The sequence below is a fragment of the Aureococcus anophagefferens genome (genome assembly GCF_000186865.1).
Source record: "Aureococcus anophagefferens unplaced genomic scaffold AURANscaffold_2136, whole genome shotgun sequence".
Lineage (NCBI taxonomy): Eukaryota > Pelagophyceae > Pelagomonadales > Pelagomonadaceae > Aureococcus > Aureococcus anophagefferens.
Window position 1 is genome coordinate 83 of NW_008706672.1, and position 979 is coordinate 1,061.

Here is a 979-nt window from a genome sequence, read left to right on the forward strand (position 1 = left end):
CCGGTTCGACAGCTCGAGGCCCGAGAAGTGGCGCTGGTAGAGCGGCACCTCCATGAAGGCGAGCACCGTGCCGAACCACGACGCCCCGCCGCCAAAGGCCGCGAAGAGCGCGTAGAGCTTCAGGTCGCGCCATCGGTCGCCCTCGGCCGGCGGCGACCGCGTCATTGCCATGTTGTGTTAGGCCGTTAGGCTGGCCCGGCCGCCACCGCGCCGCACATCGCGTCGTAATTTCTTCACGTCAACAAAGTTTTTGTGGCAAAACTTTCAAAGCGGTCTAGGTCGAGGACGCCGTCCGTTGGCACGCGAAAGTCACCCGCACGCGCCGCGGGGCGCCCCGGCGCCCGCCATGGGCGGGTCCACTCCGCCCCCTGGAGTCCCACACGCCAAGGACCACCTCAGAGGCGTCCCCGTGCTCATGAATAAGGCCGAGGTCGACGAGTTGGGTGTGCCAATCCTCCAGCGCAAAGACGCCATCACGCTCACAGCGGCGCGAAATGAAGGATTCTGCGGCGAATTGTTCCGGGGCCAGGCCCTCCAGGAGACGCTCGAGGCGGGCCGCGAGGGAATGCCCGTGGGGCGGACCCCGCACGCGTACAACGACGCGCTGCACGCGCTCGCGAAGGAGATGCACGCCAAGGGCATCGGTCTCGAGGGCGGGGAGCATCAGCGTCGGTTGGGTCTCCTGGCGTCCGCGGACATGCGGCACTCGCCCATGAACCCGGAATCTGAGGTATTTTCCGTGTCGAAACAGTGTGTTTTTGTCGCGGAAGTTCACGCGTTCGCGCGTCGCGCGGCCGCGCGCGCGCCCGACGGCGGCCGCTCGTCGGGGCCCGGCGGCTCGCGGCCGCGACGATAGGGCGGGCCGACGAGCGAGCGAACGGCGCGCCGGTCGCGTCGCGCGGTCGCGCGCGGTCGCGCGCTGTTGGTCATTGTTGACCTTCACTTGCACAGGCAGCCAAATTGGCTCGTCGGTTTCAGG

General features: G+C 68.0%; 1 protein-coding gene across 1 annotated transcript; it reads left to right on the forward strand.

Moving 5' to 3' along the window:
• Positions 1–346: 346 nt before the first annotated feature.
• On the forward strand, positions 347–750 carry AURANDRAFT_69528 (hypothetical protein; the record flags this gene model as incomplete). The annotated part of the gene is made up of 1 exon (XM_009045299.1): positions 347–750. A coding segment is annotated over one exon (404 nt), but the record flags the coding sequence as incomplete, so codon positions are not given.
• Positions 751–979: the final 229 nt, after the last annotated feature.